Here is a 22,093-nt window from a genome sequence, read left to right as displayed (position 1 = left end):
AGTTGGATGTATATCTAACAAACAGAAGTCAAAAGGGTTTGTCTGGGGAACACTCAGCCGGACTCTTTACTATAACATTGGGGTCCCACAAGGGTCAATATTAGGGCCCCTAATGTTTACCATCTATATAAATTATCTCCCACTTGCTTGCCCACAAGTTAACATGCAGATGTATGCAGACGATACAGTTCTGTATATACACTCAGAAAATAGACAACTAGTTGTTAACAAGTTAACTGAAGCTATGGTACATGTTTCTAAATGGATGACTAATTATAGCCTGCATTTAAATATGACTATGTACTTCTCTAAGAAATCCAATGATTCTTCCCAACGAGCTGCTCTTGTTAATGGGGAGAATCTGAAAGTTGTGTCTAACTTCAGGTATCTTGATGTCATTTTGGACTCCAACTTGACATTTTAAGAAACATGTGAAGGTGGTTAAGACTGTTAAGTTTGGATTATCCAACTTTAGGTTTATAAGACCTTCCTCTGGAGGCCGCCAAACTATATAGGCATGCTAAAATCTTCTGACATCTGAGATATTGCCTCACATGCTGGTCACAAGCAGGAGCTACTATTCTGAAACCAATTGAATCACTCTACAAACACTTAAGATGTTTGATAACAAACCAAACAGTTACCACCATTGTCATATCCTTTACAAACATCATTTATTTAGTCTGGATAGCTTTAAGCAGTATGTAGATGCAAGCCTTGTCTTTAAGATCCTGCATGGTCTTGCCCCTCCACCCCTATACCGGAATATCATGCTCAAGGAAAGCACCTCCAGGATAACAAGGGCAGTAACTAGAGGGGGTTGTTGTCCCTTTTCCACACTGTAAAATCCGTCAATCTGCCTTCTCTGTTAGAGCTACAATATACTGGAATGCAATGCCCATGGACTTGAGAAGCTGCACTGATTATATTTTTTAAATTCAAATTGAAAACATGGCTCAAATCTATCCAAACCTGTACACATGAGTTATCTGTGGTTTCTCATATGTAAGACGACAGTTGATGACAGTGTTGTTGTTGTTAGAATAAATTATTATTGGATGTAATGTATTTGTATTTTGTATTGTTTGTGTGAGTATTTGTGTAGTGGCTGTGTAAAGTCCCTTACCTGCCCGGGGACTACGGATGCAAATGAGCTTTTGGCTAACCCCGGCACATTTACATGGCTGTTGCATTATTGATGTTGAATAATGTGCATTATCCCCTAAGTAAATAAATAATAGGTGCACTTGATTTACCTCTCTGGGGGTGTAGGCGGAGTTCTACCTTCAGACACATGAAATGGTTCAAAATGGGAACATTGCCTTCCCGGCACTAGGGCTGCTGAATCAAGTGCACCTATGCCAACAGCGCGAAACATATACAAAATAGGAACGTCGGGCTTTATCGTTATTTTTAAGTTTGGTGATAAACGTTGGTAACCACTGCTACAGACGTTTTTATATAAAAGACCCGGACCCCTTCGGGACTCGCCCTTGTCTCACAAACACTGCTCTTGCTCAGCCCCCGTTAATCACAGACTAATTGTTGGTATCTACGGATGCAAAAGAAATAGACTAATCTAATGGTACAGCACAGAAATCCGTAGCACAAACACTGTTTCAAAGAGGTTAGAAGTCAACAGAGCTAGTGTTATTTACCAGAAAGCTAAGGTTATTTTGGCTGCGTTTACACAGGATGCCCAATTGTGATATTTTTTCTACTAATTGGGATTTTGACCAATGAAAATCTTTTTCAGAGCTACACTGATTGTGTGAAAATGAAGAGAAAAAAAAAACAGATCAAAATTGGGCTGCCTGTGTAAAAGCAGCCTTTGAGTCAACTGTGGAACCTGTTTTTCTGTGAAGCAGTTAGTTAGAATATACCAGTAAATAGTTTAGGGTTTTCAGTGCAGCCAACACACACCCATTAGATTCCATCTGAACATGGTTGTATAATACACTTGACAGTGACACTTCTTTCTTAAATGGTTCAAATAAGACTTTTATGCCAACAAATCATTCATCCTTTTTTAACATTTTATTTTTTAAACACAACCTATTTTGTCACTATAAAAGGTCATTACAGGGGTCTTCATTTTTGTCATGTGAAATATTGCTTATTGTGACAGTGGTAAATGCTTAATCTGCATTAACAGTCATTTCAAAATTAAGTTCTACAAGCCCTGAATAAGAAAAATAAACTAAACATCTTATGAAGTAAGCCAAAGATGTACAATTGAAGTCGGAAGTTTACATACACTTAGGTTGGAGTCAATAAAACTTGTTTTTCAACCAATCCACAAATTTCTTGTGAACAAACTATAGTTTTGGCAAGTCGGTTAGGACATCTCCTTTGTGCATGACACAAGTCATTTTTCCAACACATTTTTTGTTCACAGACAGATTTTTTCACTTATAATTCACTGTATCACAATTCCAGTGGGTCAGAAGTTTACATACACTCAGTTGACTGTGCCTTTAAACAGCTTGGAAAATTCTGTCATGGCTTTAGAAGCTTCTGATAAATTATGTCAATTAGCCTGAGTCAATTGGAGGTGTATATGTGGATGTATTTCAAGGCATGACATCATGGGAAAAATCTAAAAGAAATCAGCCAAGACCTCAGAAAAAGAAATGTAGACCTCCACAAGTCTGGTTCATCCTTGGGAGCAATTTCCAAATGCCTGAAGGTACCACGTTCATCTGTACAAACAAAAGTACGCAAGTATATACACCATGGGACCACACAGCCGTCATACCGCTCACGAAGGAGATGCGTTCTGTCTCCTAGAGATGAACGTACTTTGGTGCGAAAAGTGCAAATCAATCCCAGAACAACAGCAAAGGACCTTGTGAAGATGCTGGAGGAAACAGGTATAAAGGTATCTATATTCACAGTAAAATGAATCCTGTATCAACATAACCTGAAAGGCCGCTCAGAAAGTCACTGCTCCAAAACCGCCATAAAAAAGCCTGACTACGGTTTGTAACAGCACATGGGGACAAAGATCATACTTTTTGGAGAAATGTCCTCTGGTCTGATGAAACAAAAACAGAACTGTTTGGCCATAATGACCATTATTATGTTTGGAGGAAAAAGGGGGAGGCTTGCAAGCCGAAGAACACCATCCCAACCGTGAAGCACGGGGGTGGCAGCATCATGTTGTGGGGGTGCTTTGCTGCAGGAGAGACTGGTCCACATCACAAAATAGATGGCATCATGAGGCAGGAAAATTATGTGGATATATTGAAGCAACATTTCAAGACATCAGTCAGGAAGTTAAAGCTTGGTCGCAAATGGGTCTTCCAAATGGACAATGACCCCAAGCATACTTCCAAAGTGTCAGGAATTGTGAAAAACTGAGTTTAAATGTATTTGGCTAAGGTGTATGTGAACTTCAGACCACAACTGTATTGTGTCCTATCCTATCATTTAAGCCACCTATGTCACTGTTCGAATCACCTGTATAAAGACCCACAAAACACACCAATGAGGTTTTAGGCACCCACGTTACTATAAATAGTATAAATCTACCCTTCTGAGGAAAACAAATGCCACTAGTTCATCTCTCTCCCCAACATTGAACTGCTGCAGTCAAGTTTGTGCGCCCCCCCCCACCACCACCACCACCACCACCACCACACACACCTGGTAAGTAAACAGCATTTGAAGTAAAACAAAGTGCCATGCCATCATTTAGTGAGAATAACTAAGGTCATGCCCCTTGTTTGGCATTCGTCAGTCTTCAAAACACAATCCTTACACAAACCATTTTGTTGTAATGCAGCAGGAAGGAAGTCCCTATGTATTCCTTATGTAGTACACTACTTTTGACCAAGGCCCGTAGGGCTCTGGTCAAACGTTGTGCACTATATAAGGCATAGGGTATCATTTGGGATGTAGTAAAGAAACATTAAGAACCGACAATATGGATGGGTACACGGGAAAGCAACAGAAGCTCCAGTCTCTCTTTGAATTGTCTTCTCACAACCACTGGGATGGAGCGTGCAGATGGCCGAGAGTTGTGAGACTACTCTTTGAATAACACCCTCCCCAAGCGACAGTCTTTCACACTATAACCATTTTTTACCAGAAAAATCACTGCTGTCAATGACAGGGATTCAGTCATGCAATTTAGTAAAAACAAATATCCCTTCTTGGTGGTAGTGGACCAGGACTGCAGGCTGACTACAGGCATAGGCCAGAACAGAACAGTCTCTGTGTGGTGGTCGGTGGCAGTGCTGCATAGCTCCAGCCAGTCCTGGGGTGCATTCATTAGACACCAAACAGACTGAAACACTACCTGAACTTGTTCAATAAAAAAAAAACACTTGTTTTTATTCTACGTTGCAAAACGTTTTTCTAGTGTGCTCTAATATATACGACCCTGGCCAGTGAGTCCCCAGGCTCCCTCAGCGCTGGCCGGTGTAGGCCCGAAACCAGGAGGTGACGGATGCTGCTGCTGAGGAGATCATGCCCCCGGCCTGGCCCACGGGCTGGGACACCTGCATGGCCGTGCTCTGGGACAGGTCCATGGGTTGGGAGGGGATGTCACAGAAGCGTGGGCTGGGGACCGTTTCCCAGTCTGTCCCCAGGTCTGTCTCCTCATCCGTCACCATCTCATCCCCGCTTTCCTCTGCCGGGCCGGCCGCCTCCGGCTCAACAAACTCCATGGAGTCCTCCAGGTCAGCAGTCACCTCGTACGGACCCGTCCTGCACAGAGAGATAGTCAGGCGGTGTCCCAAATAGGATTCCATTTTTGACAAGGGATCTTCTTACCTGCCCAGGTTTTTGTTGTCAGGAGAGACAAGGAACATGATGTTCCTCAGGGTGTGGTGAGGGTGCAGCAGCTCACTCTCAACATGCTGCACAGGAATACACGCAACTGGTTAGTGGCTAACAGTTAACAAAGTGATTAACAGTAACACGGCCTAGAACCCAGAAGAGAAAGCAGCAGCACAGTGGCAAGGAAAATATACTCCCAGAAGGAAGAAACTTCTAGACGAACCATGCTCTGTAGTACCTGTGAGAAGCAGAGGTGAAGGATGTTGGTGTTGAGCTTAGTGACAGCCCGGGTGAACCTGTACCTGCTCAGACTGTCACCACAGAACTCACTGTTACACAACTTCTTGGGCAGATTGACATCCAGGATGTGAGAGAGGATGTTGATGAGCTGGGTAGCAAAACAGAGGGCTGCACTGATGGTGTGGGCTGGGTTGATGTGGTCCAGCTCTGGAAATGGAAGCTCTTCATGAGAACAAGTAGCCTTGGCACAGTACAAGTCAATATTGCAGATTGGTAACCTCCTTGTTCCTCTCAACCGGCTAGTCGTTTGTCCTTGTCACATCTCAAAAGACAGATCATTTGATTATGATGTCTTATTTTGGTAAGAGTGTGGAGCTAGAAAAGTATACTAAAACAGATAGTAAAATGTATGCACACTGTTCTGTCAGTCACTTTGGATAAAAGCATCTACTAAATGGCATATATAATTATTACATACAACATATTTTGCTATAATGTCCTACCAGGCCCCTCGTTGGTGCTCTTCTCCTCCACCCAGCTGTAATAGGGGGAGCAGTCCCCGTTGCTGGGCAGCGTGACCCTGGGTCCAGTGATGCTAATGGAGGTCTCTCCATTCTGGTCATCCCAGATCCAGCGCCCTGACAGGTAGGTAGTACGGCGGGCCTCAGCCAACTCACTCACTGTGCTGGAGGTCAGGGCCAAGTCACACTCCGACAATACGTCTGCTGGGTCCCTGTGGGAAAGGAGCAAAGAGAGGGAGAGACTGTCATTACAGGAAGTGTGTCTCTATAACTAAGTCAAACAGCAGATGAGAGGTCCCTCAGCATGCACTTTCAGATTTGAATCAAGAATCAACTGACCCACATCCTAAAACAACAACCAATGTCTCAAATGGACAGAGAGCCTTGGTATCGGTGCTGTCCGTGAAAACTAAAACCCAGCTTCATAATGGTGGCCAGTCATCGATGGAGTAATACTTAATACTTGGCTCTGGCCAATGCTGTATGACAGTGGTTCTCAAAGCTCTCCTCAAGGAACCCCGGCTGTTCCATATATTTGATCTAGTTGAGAGCCAGCACACGTGATTCAACTTGTTAACGTATCATCAAGCCCTTGTTTAGGTGAATCGGGTGAGTTAGTGTAAAATACACTTCAAATAAACTTGAAACCATGGCCATGCTTACCTGCTACCCTGTTTCTCCTCCTGTGTGGGGAAGATGTGAGCGGTGAGCTCCAGGATGTGTCCTCTGCGGACCTCAGCCAGGTGCTCCAGACGACCCTGCAGCTCCTTGCCCCTCTTCTCCAGCAGCTCTCCCAGCCGCAGGTTGTGTCTCTCTATCTTGTCCCTCTTCTCCTGATGGCGGCTGGCCCGCCGCTGCAGCCTCTGGCTCTCCTCTTGGGAGCGAAGCAGCAGGTCCTTACCTGGGAGAAGAGGGAGAGGTAATAAGTTGATTGACTAATATGGGTCAAGTGGCAGCCTATTCCTTATAAAGTGCACTACTTTTGACCAGGGCCCACAGGGCCTGCACTAAATAGGGAATAGGGTGCTATTTGGGATGCAAGCCAATGTCTTGCACCATTTCAGGTTTGACTGTTGTCTTAGACAGGCTACATAAAGACATGGGTATGAGGAAGAGAATAAATCAAGATTATTATTTTAATAATGTACAATATAATACAACAGTCAAATAGTGCATTGTCATTTACACTCACCTCCATATGTATTTTGACAGAAGCTACCATTTTAAATTTGAGATCAAATGTTTCATATGAGGTGACAGTACAGAATGTCACCTTTTATTGGAGGGTATTTTCATGCATATCTGTTTTATGGTTTAGAAATGGGAGTGAGTGTATACATTCACGTGGAGGTGAGTATCACTGATTTGAATGGCTGTCAAGACCATGTAACTCACCACTTTTCACCTCTTCATTCCCACAACCAATAGCCTCCTTCAGCTGCTCTATTTTCATCTTGCATGACATGATCTTCCATTTCTGAATGAATGAAACAATACAAAATGCTAAGGGTAGATGGGAGTTGAAGAGAACAGGCAGGCTATTGCCGCATTTGAAAAACATACCTCACGTAGGGCAGCGTAAATTTACGAGAATTTATATAAATATGGGAGGTCCTCTACTCATAATTCAACTTACCAGCTGATCTGCCTGGACTTTCTTGTCCATGGCTGTAATGACCCTGGAAGAAAGAGTATAGTGTAATATCAATATGGTTAATATAAACAATGGAAGGTAGGAATACAAATGCTTGAAAACTGCAAAGTATTATTTAGCATATTCATGATAACTGCAAATATTATACTGTACATGTGTTGGAAACGTTCTTTCTCCACCTTCAGCATTTTAAGTCTTTCCAATTTGTCCGTGTATCTGGGAAAAAAATGTTACCATTAGAAAACCTACATTAAAAGTGTTACTTTTTCTGACATCATAGCAGAATGATTCAATGCCCATTCAAAACAACTGATAACTCGGGGGGAAATTAGCTCGGACTAAGAAATCGATTTGAACGGTCATCCAACTCGGAATTCCAACTCCAGAATTCGGGCCTCATTCTAGAGCTCCGAATTTCCGATCACTGACGTCATGATTTGACCTCGTATTTCTCCGACTTCCCAGTTGTTTTGAATGCGGCAAAAGTGCCCATTGCCCACTCCAGGCAGGTGTTGGCAAGAGTGTGGCCTAGCTTTTTATTTAACTAGGCAAGTAAGTTAAAGAACAAATTCTTATTTACAATGCTCCCTCCCAACTTCACACAAACAAGTTGAGATGTATTGTACTTAAATTGTATTTTTTTACAAATGTAGCCATTTGATTAAGAAAAATACAAAAAGTATGTCAGTCACTGTGAAAGTAAAGTATTAAGACACTAGAAAGTTACTTACTGTATGTACTGTGTTGAGTACGAGAAAGTTGGTGCTCAAATGACATGATTCAAAATAACAGTGTTGTGCAATCTAGGCCAATACTGTTCAGCAAACAGCCTTACTGGCTATAACTTAGGTTACACGTGTAAACAAGCTAGCTAGCTAGCTAACGTTTTGCTAAAGGTGTTGGTTGTAGCTAAACAATATAGCTAGCTAGCCAGCCAGTTTGTTTGATTGTTGGTAGCTATTAAATGTAATGTTAGCTGGTAATGCATAGCCAACATTTCATAAAGCCTTTATTTAGAGCTGTGTTATGAAGTTAGCTGAATGTAAACACGCACCGTTCAGGGTTTCTACCGTCGAAGTATATAAAATCGCCTGCATGGATGCATCGGGCGCACGTCAGCCTGCGCCTGGCGGTGTTGCAAAGAGGACATCGCTCCACGGCGACATACAAACCCTCCGCATCGTCCACAGACTCCACCATTTGAGACCCAGGGGAACCTGTGGTGTTTGTGGCGTGTAGGAGGTGCGAGCGAAGCTGTGGCCGAGCCCCGGGCAGCGCTCCCAAAGTCCCTTCGCCAGAGCGGACTTCGCTTCGCAGTGAGGATGCCATGATGATGGCACTGCGGTTCAAGCGCTAGCTAAATTATAGCTCTTCTGGCTACTGGCATCGAGTCTGAGGTTTCACTACTTATTGTAAATGTTACGGATATATTTACCACCGCAATGCCGTCTTCATTTTCGGGAAATGTAGCTATGTTCAGTCATGGACTATATTGCTGCTGTTAGCTATAGCCCGCAGCAAACTGTGCTGACTATTTTGCATGAGATGGTTTGTTTACGTACGTATGGTCACGTGGGCACATGGCTATAGATTTACAACAGAACATCTACTGCATGACGTATAACATGCAAACCTCGTTTTTATTAGAAGGTCCTGTACTCCATTTCACAATTATAAAACTACGTTACAAGTTGCTCATCTACACACTTTTATTTAACACTCCAGAAGTGCAACACAAAATTAAACAATTTTAGGACGCATGTATTTTACACACATGAAGATTAAGTGCATCAAATGCTTTCATAGTCTTCACAAAAATCAGCGAAGGCACTTCATTGCTTTCTGAATCCCTTCAGAATGGGGTATATGTTCTCAAAGGCGTCATAGATTTCTCTACGTTCTTTAGCTCCTGAAAGAAAATGGAGAGTACGTTACGTGAACATTTAATTTTCAAATGTGAAAAGCAAGCATGGTCATCATAGTACCGTTATTGTATTAGACACATTCAGGTAGGTCCCTCCTTGTTAGGGGTAACAATCAATACCCAGTACAGTAGGTGGCGGGCAATGTAGAAGAGCAACCCGGTGAGAAAGTGGCAGAAGCGGATGTTACGTTTGAATTAGATGTGTGGAGTGGAGATGAGAAGGATTGGATTACAGTGGCGAATGCAAAAGGAAACGAGACGTAAAGTGGAATCTAGTAAATCCAAGCCTAGTTAGTTTTTGGTCAGTAAGGGTTTTGCATCGATGTTACCTAGGAGATCCGATTGAAGTCTCTACAAATTGTGAATGAGGTGGCATTGATTAGAGTAATGAAGCGGGTTTATTTTTGTGTATATATGGAAGAGAAGGCGTGTGCTCTGTGCCTCATTAAAGATATCGGATTGGAATGTGTCGACTGTGGATCGTCGAAGCAGGGAGCCTAGCAAAGCTGTTATCGCTGGGGTGGCACTAGAAGTAAAAGCAAAGGATATACAGTACGTGAAGAATTGGATCAAGTGGTTGGTGCACACAGACTGATGGTGGATGGAGTGAGGAAGCCCACTCCATCCATTCTGTTTTATGAAGAGTCTCCCTTCTCACGTATATGTCTGTTGTATGAGAACCTTGGTGCCAAAACCCATGCAGTGTTATTTATATGTCGGGACCCCAGTCAAATGAATAAATACCCCGTACAGTAGGTGGCGGCAAGACACCAATAGGTGTAGTATGCCATAAAACCGTACAAGAATAGGCGTATTGAATACGCCCTGGGTCACATTTAGTAGCCAAACATTGAAGAGCCATGAATAGAGCCGACATGATTTCATATGCCAGAAAGAAATATGCTACGTAAAACAAATGCCTATCGGAATGTTCTACAACAATGTCCTGCTAAACCCGCCCCAGTTGTCAACATACGTACCTGTCAGGACCACTTTTCCAGACACAAAGATCATTAACACAATACGTGGTTTCACCATGCGATAGATCAAACCAGGAAACAGTTCTGGCACATAACTAGAGGGCCAAAAGGCATCACAGTTAGTTACAGGTGAAAAGGTTGCTCAGGTCTGGGGTATATTTGAATATTCTGTGAAAACAGATTATAAAATACCCTATATTATTCAAGCAACAAAATGGAAGAGTCACTTACTAAAGAATGTCTGCCAATTGTTGTCTATAGAACACAATGGTCTATATTCCTTTAAAAAAATATATTTAAAAAACTCCCCCACATAGATTTAAATAAATGGACTACTGGTGTGTGGAATATGATGGTGGAAACTTTCCTGCCATGCTTGCACCAATACATTGCTTTTAAATGCACAAGAGGGCGTGAACAAGTGTACACTTATGGAGAAGGTTAGAAAGTCCTAACACAGCCAGTAAATGTACCTGCTGAACTGCTGATGATCCAGCAACAGACCCTCCAGTCGGATGGGGAAGCAGACATCACAGCTCGCCACCATGTTATGAATCTTGAAGTCTAGGAATTTGGCAGGAAAGCCCAGCTTCTGCACCACTCGAGCAAACTTGCGGGTAGCTAAGTGACACAGCTCCTCACTGTCAGAATAGAAAGCAAAAACGGCATTGCTCAAGCAATGAGAGGTACATACCGAATGTTTAAATGTAGTAAAATTTAAAAAAGGACGGGGCCCTGGAAATAAGTGTGATACTGGTATTCAGTAGGGCACACTAACAAAACATCTAGCTACATAAACAAAGTGTGATTTTATTGGAAAGTTCAGGTAATATCTCAATTTAACTCAGTTTCTAAACAGTTTCTTTCTACTGAACACAACCATGGTTCATACTGTCCTTACGTCTCACCTCTTGGCTCCTGTGCAGACCATCTTTCCAGAGCTGAAGATGAGCGCTGTGGTCCTAGGCTCCAGTATTCTCATAATGACAGCATCAAAACGCTGAAACATGAGTACAATGCCCACATCATGATAATGGAAAACTAAAGATCTGATCATGACCAATTAAAATCATTCAGGAAAACATCCTTTGGAACAAGCTACACAATACTATATATAAAACTAAGCGTAAACTGGATATACTTGAATACCTTGGGGTTGTACTCCGCATTTCTGGCTTGTAGAGCAATGGACTTCAGGTCCAGTGGGCAGGCCAGATTCACTGTGGATACAATATTCCTGGGTATAAACAATAAAAGGGCTCACATGCAAGCACTGATTAATACAAGCAAGACATGTAGGGGCCAATCTGACATTGTACACTATTCCCTATTTAGTGCACCACTTTTGGCCAGAGCCAACAAAATTCCCCTCTCTGTATAGAACACTACTTCATTTCCCAGGATCGTCTTAATTAGTGAAAACCCTAGTATTAGCCAAACAAGTCACAACAGAAACCATTTAGATTGTTTGGAGTAGCCCTTGACTCATTTCCATTACACACAAGAGTCATTGGACAAAGCGTCTTATGTAGGAGTTCTGTTAAGAGCTGCGACATTCGGTTTGAACATTAAAAACACACCTCTTGCAGGTACAGTTTTGGAAGCAGAAGGACCTTGTCTTTCATGTCACCGAGAAATAATAAAGGCTAAATTGAGACACCTTTATAAGGTTAGGGATCCCACACAGCCATATTTACATGTTACAGCACTTGTTTACAGAAAACATACTGAAGACAGAGTGGACTACCTGTGCTAATTATCTATCTGTATCTCCAAACATCTGCGTGTAAAAGGAAGACAGATGCCACAAATGTGTTGTCACTGGAAAAACTGTCAGCTGCAACTGTTAACAGTGTATATTTTGCATTTGGGAAATTATTTTCTCATGTGATATGAAAGTAGAGGGATTTATGTTTCAAGAATGGTACCGCAATTGAGAATCGATTCACCTTCAGGATTGAGCATGGCTGTTTTTGCTTCCATAGCCAATTCACCCTTTAAAAAAAACATGTAAGGTCACTGGGCTAAGAAGTAACGTTATGCTCCTTTATTACAATATTGGGCTAAGTTTGGAGTAAAATGTTGCAAAACGTTTTGCTAAGATGTGCCTTGGTTTCTCAAATGACTGCCTCTCCTGGTTCACCAACTACTTCTCTAATAGAGTTCAGTGTGTCAAATCGGAGGGCCTGTCGTCCAGGCCTCTGGCAGTTTCTATGTGGGTGCCTCAGGGTTCCATTCTTGGACCGACTCTTCTCTGTATACAATCAATGATGTCGCTCTTGCTGCTGGTGAGTCTCTGATCCACCTCTACGCAGACGACACCATTCTGTATACTTCTGGCCCTTCTTTGGACACTGGTAACAACCCTCCAGACAAGCTTAAATGCCAGACAACTCTCCTTCCGTGGCCTCCAATTGCTCTTAAATACAAGTAAAACTAAATGCATGCTCTTCAACCGATCGCTGCCTGCACCTGCCCGCCCGTCCAACATCACTACTCTGGACGGTTCTGACTTAGAATATGTGGACAACTACAAATATCTAGGTGTCTGGTTAGACTAAAACTCTCCTTCCAAACATCTCCAATCCAAAGTTAAATCTAGATTTGGATTCCTATTTCACAACAAAGCATCCTTCACTCATGCTGCCAAACATACCCTTGTAAACCTGACCATCCTACCAATCCTTGACTTCGGCGATGTCATTTACAAAATAGCCTCCAATACCCTACTCAATAAATTGGATGCAGTCTATCACAGTGCCATCCGTTTTGTCACCTAAGCCCCATATGCTACCCACCACTGCGACCTGTATGCTCTCGTTGGCTGGCCCTCGCGTCATACTCGTCACCAAACCCACTGGCTCCAGGTCATCTACAAGACCCTACAAGGTAAAGTCCCCCCTTATCTCAGCTCGCTGGTCACCATAGCAGCACGCGCTCCAGCAGGTCTCTCTCTCTGGTCACCCCCAAAACAAATTCTTCCTCTGGCCGCCTCTCCTTCCGGTATTCTGCTGCCAATGACTGGAACGAACTACAAAAATGTCTGAAACAGGAAACACTTATCTCCCTCACTAGCTTTAAGCACCAGCTGTCAGAGCAGCTCAACAGATTACTGCACCTGTACATAGCCCATCTATAAATTACACCCAAACAACTACCTCTCCCCCTACTGTATTTATTTAGCTCCTTTGCACACCATGATTTCTCTCTACCTTGCACATTCTTCCACTGCAAATCTACCATTCCAGTGTTTTACTTGCTATATTGTATTTACGTCGCCACCATGGCCTTTTTTTGCCTTCACCTCATTTGCTCAAATTGTATATAGACTTATTTTTCTACTGTATGTTTGTTTTACTCCATGTGTAACTGTTATGTGTCAAACTGCTTTGCTTTATCTTGGCCAGGTCGCAATTGTAAATGAGAACTTGTTCTCAACTTGCCTACCTGGTTAAATAAAGGTGAAATAAAAAAATAATGAATACAACCCAGGTTATTGTAACATTACGCACTGTAACATGGGGATGATTCCAGAACTCTCAGCCACTGGGATCACAGGTGTCATGGGACAGAAGGTAGAGGCTCCCGGCATGGCCACCTTTTTAGGGTCAGTCTCAGCAGACTCCTCTTGCCTACAGGCATCGAAGACGCCACTGTCTTGTGTCACATTAGCATTAGAAGCATCATTTCCACTGGTCTCTTCCGGCAGGAAGCTGAGATCCAGATCTTTCCCGACGTCCTTCTCCGGTTGGCTCAAGGAGGAGAGGTAGGATGGGCCCTTCATTTCCAGACACAAGAAAAAGACAATGGAATTACATGGATTTTTTTTACTATAGGCTTATTGAAGATTGAACACCTGCTGGTTGAAGTAATTTCAAATGTTGAGGTTAATTTTGCTAAGTAATAAACTGTTTCACCCACCTCCAAAACACTACATTGACTGCTTTCATAATCCCCTTGACACTGACAATCAGTCCCACTGATACTTACTGATACATTTGCAATTGGGTCATCAAAATACTGTACATGTAGGGTACTTACTGGTACATTTGCAATTGGGTCATCCAATGCTGAATCTTCATCCATGATTGATCATTTAGAAACAAACAGGATTCACTTTTAAACACCACTGAGAGCCTTGGTGGTGTTCATTGATTGACAGACAGCTAAATTAATTACAGGTGTGAATACTTTGTAGCAAACGCCTATGCCCTGCAGGAGTACAATATGGTGTAATTGCAGACTGCAATTTGGGGCGTTTCTTGATGTGGGCATTCCTTGTTATCAGGAAATGCCAATTTGTTGTCTGCCATTGGTTAGTCCATTGATACCTGCCATTGGTCTGTTTTTGTGTTATGAGACTGCTGGTTTCTTGACACAGATGATTTGTTAACATAGCAGGTTAGGAGAATGAGGTTAAGGTTAGGAAAAGGGTTAGGCTTAGCTAAAATACTACAGTTGTCAACAACTGTTTTCCAAAACACGAAAGAAACTGCCAGGGACCAATGGCGAGCATGAGATCAGGAAACGCCGATATTAACAAACTATTCTAAAGTCTTCCACCAGAAGAGGGAGACAATTTGAGTCGAATTGATGCAATCGTCTTGTAGAAGAAGTAGACGACGCATGCGCGCACAGAAGGTAAACAAATATGGAGACGCATGTGCACGTTTTTACTGTCCATTTTTTGGGGGACAAATATTGATATTACATGTTTTTCTATGAATAATCTTAATCGGGATGTATAGAAGGAGCCCCAAAATATGTCAATTTTAAAACTAAAATCGTTTAATGGCAATGTAATGGCAGAAAATAAAACGTTGGATGCAGTGAAAAAGTGTTTGAGAGACTTCCCTCTGGAGGCACGTGGTAAGTTAACAGCGTTATTCTCTAAAAAAGGTTCCGTTTGAAATACTGTAAGTTTGTAACCCACCTATTCCATGCTTGGTGATGATCTTTATTCTTTTCAGAGCTATATCTCAATAAAACAGTGCCGTGTCTAGAGCAGCCCCTTTCCCCACTTGAGTTCTACCGGGAATGGATTGGTCCAAATAAACCCTGCGTCATCCGGAATGCTTTCGGTCATTGGCCAGCCTTGTCCAAATGGAATCCCTCCCATCTCCGGTACGTGTGTGTGTGTGTGCGCGCGCACTGAATGTACTGGAGTTTGCACTCAAGTACTATCATCTTCTTTTTACTTCAGGGAAGTGGTGGGTTCAAAGGTCATCAGTGTGGCCGTGACCCCAAATGGCTATGCAGACGCAGTTAACCGGGACCGCTTTGTCATGCCTGAGGAGCGGCTGATGACCTTCTCCTCTCTGCTGGATGTTGTGGAGGGGAAGGTGGAGAGCAGGGGAGTGTTCTACGTCCAGAAACAGTGTTCTAACCTGACCGAGGAGCTGCCAGAGCTGACTGGGGATGTGGAGGCTCACATACCCTGGATGAGTGAAGCCCTCGGTGAGTTCCATACCAGGCATTGTACATCATCTAGAATATGGTTTTGTCTCACATGGCACCCTATTCCCTATATAGTTAATCACTTAAAAAAAAAGGTTTGCTCTACATAGGAAATGACCTGCCGTTTTGGATGCAGCCTCTGTCTGTGTCTGAAATAAGGCTCTGATCATAGGTAGTGCACTAAAAGCCTAAAATGAATAGGGTGTCATTTTGAGAGGAATAGTAACAAAAACAACTGTAGAACTATAGAATAGATGCCTAGAAATGAGATTTGATTAGCCAGTTAATAAAACTTACAGTGCATACATTTGTAAGAACGTGACGGGGATATCACAAAGTCAGAGACTTATTTCCATTGTGGTCCCTATATAACTTACAAAAAAGAAACAAACACAAAAGATGATCAAACATAGGAAGTGCATGGTGTCTAATCAGCATCAGATAGAAGTAGAGGCGGTTTGGAAAGACAGTCTCTGGTATGGCTTGAGTGGAGAAGGGGGAATTGACTAACAATCAGTCTGACAGACAGGCAAGAGCTCTTCTTCAGGTCTCCTTGCCATCTCCGACATTCATTGTAATTCCAGGCTTCAGTGCTTGCTGTTTTCTTTTCCCTAGGGAAGTTACCAGATGCAGTGAATTTCTGGTTAGGAGAAGCAGGTGCAGTCACGTCGAGTAAGTAGTGTTCTAGTGACACCTACATTGAGATAGCAACACGTTGATTGTCATTTGCATGTCTTTGATGCATAGAATGTATGTAAAGTTACAGAACGAAGGGCTCGATTCAATCAGATCCGCTTTAACCAACATCTGCATAGCGGTTGTTTTGGCAGTGTAGGAGGAGGAACTGCGTAATCCACAAGTGCCTCGAGGCATTATACCAAAAGCGAACATTGCCATTGGCTGCACGGAGTCACATTAACAGAAATCCCATGTAGCCTCGTTTTTAAGTTGAAACACTGGAATGTGAGATGTGATCTACACCTCCATTATGATGATAGAAACCCTCATTATTTAGTTTAGTGGTTTTTCTATTTGAGAATAATTATGTCTACACAGCCTACACTTTCTTGTGCTGAACTTCTAAAGTGAGTGGGGCGGTGTGGCTTTGTGACAGTGATGCAAGAGCAGCGGCTCACCAATTTGACGGCTCCAACGCAGTTCCACCTCCGACACCACCAAAACATCCGCTATGGGGGTGTCTGCTATTGCCGGTCAAAGCGTGATCTGATTGAATCTCGGCCCAACTACTTTCAGGATTTTCAGAACTTGAAATCAGTGTATTTGTTTCGCAGTGCACAAGGACCACTATGAGAACCTGTACTGTGTCATCACTGGAGAGAAACACTTCATCCTTCTCCCGCCGTCTGACAGGCCTTTTATACCTTATGGTAAGACATTGTCTCAACTATATATATATTGTGGCAGACCAGGGGTTTGGGTCAAAACCTTTACACAGATCAGACACGGACAGAGTAAGATTAGTTTCAAAGGTGTTTTAAAAAATAATAGTCCCAAAGAAAAGAACAGGACTCCCCAGAGAGACCCTCTGGGATACCGTCTTCTGGGCTCCGGGTCTTGCTGTATCCTGTTGGGATCAAAACTGAACTCCCTCCTGTTACCATCCCCAACTATATGGGAGTCCTTTCCTCCCCCAGTCTCTTCCCTGTGTGTGCTGCCCTTCTGGCAGCTTTATGGGACTTGTACAGCTGGTGAGCAAACAGCCCTCGATTACTCACCAATCCCCAATCAGCCCCAGTTAGTCCTGGCGGAGAGCCCGTTGAGACCTGGCATGTCCAGCAGATGGAGCCATCGCCTCGTGATGTATACTCTGTCTGTCACCAGGCCTTGACGAGTCTCCCCCTGGTGGCTGACCTGCTGTACGCCACAATATATGTACAGTTGAAGTCAGAAGTTTACATACAATTCGGTTGGAGTCATTAAAACTTGTTTTTCAACTACTCCCCAAATTTCTTGTTAACAAACTATAGTTTTGGCAAGTCGGTTAGGACATCTACTTAGCGCATGACAAGTAATTTTTCCAACAATTGTTTACAGACAGATTGTCACTTATAATTCCTGTATCACAATTCCAGTGGGTCAGAAGTTTACATACACTAAGTTGACTGTGCATTTAAACAGCTTGGAAAATTCCAGAAAATGATGTCATGGCTTTAGAAGCTTCTGATAGGCTAATTGACATCATTTAAGTCAATTGGAGGTGTATCAGGGGCTGTATTTCAAGAACTACCTTCAAACTCAGAGCCTCTTTGCTTGACATCATGGGAAAATCAAAGGAAATCAGCCAAGACCTCAGAAAACAAATTGTAGACCTCCACAAGTCTGGTTCATCCTTGGGAGCAATTTCCAAACGCCTGAAGGTACCATGTTCATCTGTACAAACAATAGTACCCAAGTATAAACACCATGGGACGACGCAGTCTTCATACCGCTCAGGAAAGGAGACGCGTTCCGTCTCCTAGACATGAACGTACTTTGGTGCGAAAAGTGCAAATCAATCCCAGAACAACAGCAAAGGACCCTGTGAAGATACTGGAGGAAACAGGTACAAAAGTATCTATCTATATCCACAGTGGCCAGAGAGCCCGTTGAGACCTGGCACGTACAGCAGATGGAGCCATCGCCTCGACGAGCCTCCCCCTCGAAGCCACTGCTCCAAAACTACCATAAATAAAGCCAGATTAGGGTTTGTAACTGCACATGGGGACAAAGATCATACTTTTTGGAGAAATGTCCTCTGGTCTGATGAAACAAAAATAGAACTGTTTGGCCATAATGACCATCGTTATGTTTGGAGGAAAAAGGGGGAAGCTTGCAAGCCGAAGAACACCATCCCAACCGTGAAGCACAGGGGAGGCAGCATCATGTTGTGGTGGTGCTTTGCTGCAGGAGGGACTGGTGCACTTCACAATATAGATGGCATCATGAGGGAGGAAAATTATGTGGATATATTAAAGCAACATCTCAAGACATCAGTCAGGAAGTTAAAGCTTGGTCACAAATGGGTCTTCTAAATGGACAATGACCCCAAGCATACTACCCAAGTTGTGGCAAAATGACTTAAGGACAATAAAGTCAAGGTATTAGTGGCCATCACAAAGCCCTGACCTCAATCCCATAGAACATGTGTGGGCATAACTGAAAAAGCGGGTGCGAGCAAGGTGGCCTACAAACCTGACTCAGTTACACTAGCTCTGTCAGGAGGAATGGGCCAAAATTCACCCAACTTATTGTGGGAAGCTTGTGGAAGGCTACCTGAAACTTTGACCCAAGTTAAACAATTTAAAGGCAATGCTACCAAATACTAATTGAGTGTATGTAAACTTCTGACCCACTGGGAATGTGATGAAAGAAATAAAAGCTGAAATAAATTATTCTCTCCACTATTATTCAGACATTTCACATTCTTAAAATAAAGTGGTGATCCTAACTCACCTAAAACAGGGAATTTTTACTAGGATTAAATGTCAGGAATGGTGTAAAACAGAGTTTAAATGTATTTGGCTACGGTGTATGTAAACTTCCTACTTCAACTGTATATATCTCATTGTACAATATTAGACACTAAATTGTGTCCATGTCATGTTGTGCATCCTGTTATTTGTATGAAAACTTTGTGGCCGTGTATGTATTTGTTCCTCAGAGCACTACCAGCCTGCAGTGTACAGACAGAGAGAGGATGGGGACTTCGACGTGGTTGATGTGGCAGATTCAGGCAAGGTGGGTTTGAGTGAAGTGAGCCTATTAGATTATTTTGGATAGTAATCCACTGGCATTCGACAATCATGATGTCAAACACTTTTCCAGGCGTTGTGAGATCTGATGATCTGCGCAGTGAAAGAGCAATTCCCTTTCTCTTCCCAGGTTCCTTGGATACCATTGGACCCGTTAAAGCCAGACCTGGAGCTTTACCCTGACTACAGTCTGGCACGCCCACTCCATGTTACTGTCAAGGCCGGAGAGATGCTCTACCTGCCCTCTCTCTGGTTCCACCATGTTCGCCAGTCTCACGGTTGCATTGCAGGTACTACAACTCGTATTATACTATTACTTTAACGAGTATTGTAACTTGAATTAGTACTGTTACTTCAACTAGTTCTGAACTGACTGGTAGTACTACAATTAGTAGTACAATTGGTACTACAACTAGTACTGTACGGTTACTTCAACTAGGACTGAACTGTTAGTACTACAATTAGTCCTTGCCGATTTTATATATCGATACTGTGACTCCCAAGTATCATTTGTAAAAAAATATATATATATATTTATACTTCGTTCGGAAAGTATTCAGACCCCTTCCCTTTTTCCACATTTTGTTACGTTACAGCCTTATTATACAATGTATTACACCTTTTTGTTTCTCATCAATCTACACACAATACCCCATAATGACAAAGCGAAAACAGAAAATGTTGCACATTTATAAAAAAAAAATAATAATACATTATTTACTTAAGTATTCAGACCCTTTGCTGTGAGACTCGAAATTAAGGTGCATCCTGTTTCCACTGATAATCCTTGATGTTTTCTACAACTTGATTGGAGTCCAACTTTGGTAAATTCAATTGATTGGACATTATTTGGAAAGGCACAAACCTGTCTATATTAGGTCCCACTGTTGACAGTGCATGTCAGAGCAAAAACCAAGCCATGAGGTCGAAGGAATTGTCCGTAGAGCGCTGAGACAGGATTGTGTCGATGCACAGATCTGGGGAAGGTTACCAAAACAATTCTGCAGCATTAAATGTCCCCAAGAACACAGTGGCTTCCATCATTCTTAAATGGAAGAAGTTTGGAACCACCAAGACTCTTCCTAGAGCTGGCCGCCCGGCCAAACTGAGCAATCGGGGGAGAAGGGCCTTGGTCAGGGAGGTGACCAAGAACCCGATGGTCACTGACAGAGCTCCAGAGTTCTTCTGTGGAGTTTGGAGAACCTTCCAGAAGGACAACCATCTCTACAGCACTCCACCAATCAGGCTTTTATGGTAGAGTGGCCAGACAGAAAACGATCCTCAGTAAAAGGCACATGCTCCAGAGCGCTCAGGACCTCAGACTGGGGCGAAGGTTCTCCTTCCGACAGGACAACGACCCTAAGCACACAGCCAAGAGCCAAGACAATGCAGGGGTGGCTTCGGGACAAGTCTCTTGAGTGGCCCGGACTTGAACCCAATCTCTGGAGAGACTTGAAAATAGATGTGCAGCAACGTTCCCCATCCAACCTGACAGAGCTTGAGATGATCAGCAGAGAAGAATTGGAGAAACTCCCCAAATACAGGTGTGCCAAGCTTGTAATCACATGAGGCTGTAATCACTGCCAATGGGGCTTCAACAAAGTACTGAGTAAAGGGTCTGAATACTTATGTAAATGTGTTATTTCAGTTTTATTTATTTTTTATACATTGGCAAAGAATTCTGGGGTATTGTATGTAGATGAGAAAAAACAAACAATTTAATTGATTTTAGAATAAGGCTGTAACATAATAAAATATGGAAAGTCAAGGGGGTGTGAATGCTTTCCAAATGCACTGTATATATAATCGCAATACACATCGTATCGGCACCGAAGTATCGTGATATCGTACAGTAAGGCTCCTGACAATTCCCGGCCTTGCTACTGAGGTTCTGTTTACAAGGATCATGTATATCTTTAAACATATTTTTGTTTTCTTCCTCAGTGAATTTCTGGTATGATATGGAGTATGACATCAAATACAACTACTTCCAGCTGGTGGAGTCGCTGGCTGGAGCTGTGGGGCCGCTTTGACATTTAAATTCATCTGATATACCAGCAAATGTCTTCATGGTTCTGCCTCAAATGGCAACCTATTCCCTTTTATAGCGCACTACTTTTGACCAGGGCCCATAGGGCTCTAGTTAAAAGTAGTTCCGTATATAGGGAATAGTGTGACTTTAGGGATGTATTCTATGTAAATAAAGCTTTTAGTCTGAAAAAACTAGTTGAGTGTAATAAATATGTTTTTATTCTCCAGCAGAAAGAGAAGTACAGGGAGTGAATATAGTAAAAACACTAAACTGTGGTTGGTACAAAACAGAAAACAAAAGCTCATAAAATGTCTGAGAAGTGATCATTCCTAAAAGAGGAACATTCTGGTCCATAATCTGTAGTTTAAGACAAGTAATCATCATAGAAAAGGTGGGGTTATTAAGAACGAGGGTCAGCTACAGGTTATACCAGCCAGTGAAAAAGAGTGGGATCGACTCATACAGTGAAACAAGCCTAGGGTACGTTGAACCATGCAATCCTACTTAGGAACGAGCCAGTCGGTCAACCTCCACACCTCACTTCATGCATAAATACTGATGCATCCTGGCAGCAGATAGGTGCACCTGTACTACTGTCCCATCAAACACAATCCTACATATTAATGAAACCTCCAGTCTAGTTAAGGTCACAGTTCTGAATATTGTCAGTCAGATGGGGAAATACTGAATAACTAATAAACAGCAGAATATACTTCATTCTTATTCTATGCCATTTCTAGTCATATAC

At 42.7% G+C, this 22,093-nt stretch overlaps 3 protein-coding genes across 7 annotated transcripts; 1 reads left to right on the top strand and 2 right to left on the bottom strand.

Moving 5' to 3' along the window:
- Nucleotides 1-3,275: 3,275 nt before the first annotated feature.
- Nucleotides 3,276-8,772, bottom strand: atg14 (autophagy related 14). Of its 3 annotated transcripts, none has more exons than XM_024437032.2 (9): nucleotides 8,255-8,772; nucleotides 7,354-7,416; nucleotides 7,183-7,225; nucleotides 6,942-7,023; nucleotides 6,210-6,447; nucleotides 5,529-5,758; nucleotides 5,024-5,232; nucleotides 4,780-4,865; nucleotides 3,276-4,713 (listed from the first exon to the last, which is right to left on the bottom strand). In XM_024437032.2, the coding sequence occupies exons 1-9, from the start codon at nucleotides 8,527-8,529 to the stop codon at nucleotides 4,413-4,415; spliced, it is 1,527 nt and encodes a 508-aa protein (XP_024292800.1). In that variant the 5' UTR covers nucleotides 8,530-8,772; the 3' UTR covers nucleotides 3,276-4,412. The 3 variants fall into 3 exon arrangements, with proteins under 3 accessions (XP_024292800.1, XP_024292801.1, XP_024292802.1); XM_024437033.2 differs by having other exon boundaries at nucleotides 8,636-8,770; XM_024437034.2 differs by lacking the exon at nucleotides 8,255-8,772 and adding an exon at nucleotides 7,932-8,212.
- Nucleotides 8,773-8,895: 123 nt separating this feature from the next.
- Nucleotides 8,896-15,136, bottom strand: tbpl2 (TATA box binding protein like 2). Of its 3 annotated transcripts, XM_042329908.1 has the most exons (8): nucleotides 15,038-15,131; nucleotides 14,146-14,180; nucleotides 13,617-13,882; nucleotides 11,254-11,341; nucleotides 11,013-11,104; nucleotides 10,578-10,745; nucleotides 10,105-10,199; nucleotides 8,896-9,109 (listed from the first exon to the last, which is right to left on the bottom strand). In XM_042329908.1, the coding sequence occupies exons 3-8, from the start codon at nucleotides 13,694-13,696 to the stop codon at nucleotides 9,033-9,035; spliced, it is 600 nt and encodes a 199-aa protein (XP_042185842.1). In that variant the 5' UTR covers nucleotides 13,697-13,882; nucleotides 14,146-14,180; nucleotides 15,038-15,131; the 3' UTR covers nucleotides 8,896-9,032. The 3 variants fall into 3 exon arrangements, with proteins under 3 accessions (XP_042185842.1, XP_042185843.1, XP_024292804.1); XM_042329909.1 differs by lacking the exon at nucleotides 14,146-14,180 and having other exon boundaries at nucleotides 15,038-15,136; XM_024437036.2 differs by lacking the exon at nucleotides 15,038-15,131 and having other exon boundaries at nucleotides 14,146-14,280.
- jmjd7 (jumonji domain containing 7) lies at nucleotides 14,520-21,539 on the top strand. The gene is made up of 8 exons (XM_024437035.2): nucleotides 14,520-14,973; nucleotides 15,075-15,228; nucleotides 15,308-15,561; nucleotides 16,177-16,233; nucleotides 16,854-16,949; nucleotides 19,223-19,299; nucleotides 19,444-19,603; nucleotides 21,258-21,539. The coding sequence occupies exons 1-8, from the start codon at nucleotides 14,868-14,870 to the stop codon at nucleotides 21,344-21,346; spliced, it is 993 nt and encodes a 330-aa protein (XP_024292803.1). The 5' UTR covers nucleotides 14,520-14,867; the 3' UTR covers nucleotides 21,347-21,539.
- Nucleotides 21,540-22,093: the final 554 nt, after the last annotated feature.

The sequence above is a fragment of the Oncorhynchus tshawytscha genome, linkage group LG11 (genome assembly GCF_018296145.1).
Source record: "Oncorhynchus tshawytscha isolate Ot180627B linkage group LG11, Otsh_v2.0, whole genome shotgun sequence".
In the NCBI taxonomy this organism is placed as follows: domain Eukaryota; kingdom Metazoa; phylum Chordata; class Actinopteri; order Salmoniformes; family Salmonidae; genus Oncorhynchus; species Oncorhynchus tshawytscha.
Note: the sequence above shows the minus strand (reverse complement) of the source record. Positions and strands in the feature narration are given on the sequence as shown.